Here is a 4,323-nt window from a genome sequence, read left to right on the forward strand (position 1 = left end):
CCTCTGTCGTGAGCACCTTTGGGTCGACTCAGCTCATTTGGGGCGACAGGGACAATTGCTCATGGGGCTTTTGTAGCTCTGGTGCGATACGGGCTAGCTCTGAACACAGACAAGCTACTAATGCTCTCCCTCTATCGTGCTCAGTAACCCAGCCGCTCTTGTTTGTGGCAAGCAAGTCGATGGACGACGCAACAGGATTCTGGAGTCACCCAAAGCGCGACAACGCCCCCCCGCGCTGGAGATCGTGACGTCAACACGTGCGCATATACGGTCCTTTTGTCGCTGGCAGGCGGTGGACTGCATGCATCTCTTGGTGTCGTTTGCTTCAACCACTGAATCATGTCGCAGACTCACAACAGCGTGCTTGGTTGTCGCATTGACTCTACGGCGCATACTTGGGCTGTTGTGGCGCAGTCGTGACAGCCTCGAGTGCTTGCGTGCGGTGTGGTGCTGCAGGATCGGCCATGCACTGAGATTCCGAAGAACGTTCTCTGATCAGCTGCTTCGCAGACTTGCAACATCCGCAGTGAAGCACTCGGCACGCTGCTGTTTGAGCCTTGTGGCAGGGCGATGTTATAGCTTCCTCCTTCTGGCGAGTCATAGGCGCAGTCTGCTGAACAGCTCCTATTATGATTAGCGTCGGCCCTCGATAATGGTAAGGTCGACAGCCCGTAAGAAATACTCGCGATCGACATGTATTCGCATCGGAGCGCTGATACGCAGACAAAGCACCTGTATCGCGCGATGGTCTCAGATCGCGCCGTGCGTTTTCTCGTGGCAGACGCTGCATCCTGGGATAACACGGTGGTGGCGCGGGGGATCCACGTGCAGCGATGCAGTGCTTCCTTAGCTCCAATGATTGATGGTAGCATAGCTGTCGACCGTAAAGACATCGGCATTGGCGCTTTGTCCTACTACGCTCCAAATCTAGCCCTGAAGGCCTCAAGTGCGGAAGCATTCCATGTCAGTCCCGGCAGGTACACGATGGGGCGCGGGCAGGAAAATATCACTTTTGTAAGCGATGATGAAGACACTGTCTCGCTAGCATTGTCAAGTTTAAGCAGACTGCTTCGATGATGTGAGTTGGCCTTCATAGAAGTCGGACGCCTCGAGGTCGGCACAGAAAGCGCTGTGGACCGCGGCAAGTCAACCAAGTCGTTCTTGATGTCGTTATTTGAAGCTGACGACCACCACAGTGTTGAAGGGCTCGACACTTTCAACGCGTGTTATGGTGGCACAAATGCCCTGTTCAGTACCACGAGCTGGATCCAGAGCAAAGCATGGAATGGCACGTACGGTGTCGTGGTCTGTTCCGACCCGGCGGTCCATCCGGATCCCGCGACCATCTCTGCCATTGGAGCCTCCTCAATATCCCTTGTAGTAGCGTCGCAAGCATCGTTGCTTCTTTAACGAGAGCGCACGACCTTCGTCAAGCACTCGTGGGACTTCTATCGGCCAATCGGGTGGCGCACAAATGATGCGCTCTTTGACTTGAACATCGCAACTGGTCAATACGAAGAGGCCATGATGTGGTGCTAGGGCTGATTTAGTGAAACGGTGGGTCGACGGGATCTATTGACAACATTCGATCTAGTCGCGTACCACAACAACGCTCCTTATCATTCAAAGAGGAACCTGTGACTCATGTGTGAAGTGATGTACGGTAAACTCACCAAGGCGCAACACGAGAATCTGTTCCAAAAGCATGTCGAGGCTGGCATTGCCATGAGTGCCCAAAATGCAACCACCTACACGTGCCCGGTCTATGCGAGTCTGCTGTCGTTCGCTCTCACGATTGGCTCTGCCCTGGCCAATCAACGCATCCTATGCATGGCGTATGGATCTGGTTGCGCCGCTAGTATGTTCGGACTGGACGCTACTGCTGCGCCCGTGTACGCCTCAGATTTGCTCGCCGGCCTGCGTGATCGATAGCAAACACCGATTGAGGACGCCCTACTACTTATCAACGCTTTTGAGATGACACATGGACGATTCGGATACGAGCCGTCACATCACAGGAGCTGATAGGATGCAGCCTTTTATCTCAAGGGAGTCAGTGCAATGGGGGTCCGTGCCTACGAAGCTCATTCTGCAGTCACGTTGATCAAGGTAGACTCGCTGGATTCTTCGCGTGTCGTCCGCGTCGAGCTAGCCTAGGACTCGGTGACTGACTCGTTCCTCGAGGAGCTCATCCCGGTCCTGGATCCTGGACGAATCATTGTTTTGGCGTTTGCCACTACTGCCTAGAGTGGCGTCGAAAGCATTGTGGCAGAGACAACCCTTCTCAATCACTTCTCGTCATGAATCAGTCATCTTCCGATCGTCTCCTCGAGTCGCGGGCATACCACAGGGGGGAGAATGCTGATGATTGCGGTTGCAGATCTCGCGATTGCGACGTCTCAGTCTACGTTTGGACTGTCTGTCACGCTTCATCAACCCCTGGGCATTGCCCCCTTGGGACTTCGCAGGCGGGTCAGATCCCACCTCATTCGACGATGGGTGCTGCTTCAAGAGGACCTTGACGCGAGCACGGCACTGAGGAGCGGGTTGATCGAGGTCATTACCTCGAGAGGTGAAGAACATGAGTTTCTTTGCTCTCTGGATTAGCGTTTAGCGTCAGAATCGACCATGGGCTCGCAGATGTAGACGATTCTCCCAGGAGTCTTGGCGACCGATCCCTCAACGCACAGCACCCAGCAGCTTCAATTTAGATACCCCTTGGCAGGGATTGAAGAGATGTTGGTGGACGAAGGCTCTTGCTCTTGGGGGGTGACAGCCGAGTACATTCACTGTCTTTAGAGGGGATGGATACATGCCATGGTGCTGCATACAGTTTCCAGGACTCAGAGAGCACGCTTGGGTCATCACACTGAGGCGAATTCACCGAAAAGGGCGGCTTCTGACCAGCACGCACGATGATTGATTTCGAAAACTCTTACGAAGCTCCGAGCTCCCCTACTTGGTATTTTTCAGAGATACAGCTTGCGTGTATTCAACTGGATGCTCGATGCTGACTGGAGGACGTGCGGGACTCAAGCTCATGGAGAAACATTGTCGAAATGTTCACCCGCTGCGCGCACTCCACAGCTCTCATGGGAAAGTGCGGATCTGCTCAAAAGGGGCGTCGTTTCTGCGTTTCATGATGCTTCTTCTAGTCCATATTCTCATGCGCTCACTCTCGCATACACTGTGACCGTCGCGCCTCGTGTTGGGGCCCGCAACACGACTACGCTACTGCGACCTAGCAATCAAATGGCATATGCAAACGTAGATACCTACTGGAGTGAGCAATATTGTGATACAAGCAATGATGCCAAGCAGTACCCCCCGTCAACTTGTTGATTCTCGACGGAGTGGCATGTCTTCCTTGCAACACATTCATTGACTTGCCACAATTAACCTTGTATTTTTGTTGAATAATGAAGCACGGCGCCGCCAATAGCGGAGGTATCGTACATAGAAAATGTGCTTTCCCTTTCGCTTGCTCGATGAATTGGTCAGAATAGTACAAAGGTCACTCCATGATTGGCGAATGTGTCAAAAGTAGCACCAAAAATACAAAGCAAGGGTCCTTTGAGTCCTATTCTTTTCCACTCAGACCAGAAAGAAAAGGCAACGAATCGATAACTTTGCGTATGGATCCAAACATCGCTATGCGCACAAAACATTCTGCGGTTTCGCATGACGGGACTCGGCATCGCTAGCGTCGATACTGTTCTTCGTCAGATGCAGCCCAGCTCTCATTAACACGTGATCTGCTGCGCGCGTAGTCCACAAGAAACCGCTGATGGTATTTGGACTTTAGCGTATGCGTTCTGCTATTGTGAATTGCCAACATCGCTCGTTCTTGTATCTGACACTGCTTCGGATATCGAGCCACTTGCGACAGCGTCGGATCTGCTGATTGTGGAGCGCCGAGGCAATGCGCACTAGCAATTTGCCCCTGCATTTGGCGCTGGCATGCGCATTAGCATCTCGTTGCCCAACGCCGAAGCGTCTGTCCTCCTAAAGTCGTATCTCCACTCCAGATCAGGAGCCGAAGCTGTCGTGGTTACCTCAACACAATTTCCGAGTGTAGAAGTAACACGCGACCAACGCACGGTGCGCCTTGTAGTTTCTACTGCCTCAATGTCGGTCATCGAACTGAATGACGTAGTCCACTTCAACGCTCAGAGCGATTCCCTAATTGCAGACCTGACCGTATGCATCATTTCGCTTCGGAGAATAGGCTGCTATGCAGAGAGCTGATCAATGTTATTTCAGGGCGCCGGTGCTTATTTTTGCACCGGCGGAAACTTCACGCAGATAACGCAGGGCAGCTCG

General features: G+C 52.9%; 1 protein-coding gene across 1 annotated transcript; it reads left to right on the top strand.

The window, feature by feature from the left end:
- Positions 1-1,110: 1,110 nt before the first annotated feature.
- AURANDRAFT_8893 (hypothetical protein) lies at positions 1,111-1,383 on the top strand (the record flags this gene model as incomplete). Its single annotated transcript, XM_009044355.1, has 1 exon — positions 1,111-1,383. A coding segment is annotated over one exon (273 nt), but the record flags the coding sequence as incomplete, so codon positions are not given.
- Between the last annotated feature and the right edge of the window lie 2,940 nt (positions 1,384-4,323).

This window comes from Aureococcus anophagefferens (assembly GCF_000186865.1).
Source record: "Aureococcus anophagefferens unplaced genomic scaffold AURANscaffold_269, whole genome shotgun sequence".
NCBI classification, from domain to species: domain Eukaryota; class Pelagophyceae; order Pelagomonadales; family Pelagomonadaceae; genus Aureococcus; species Aureococcus anophagefferens.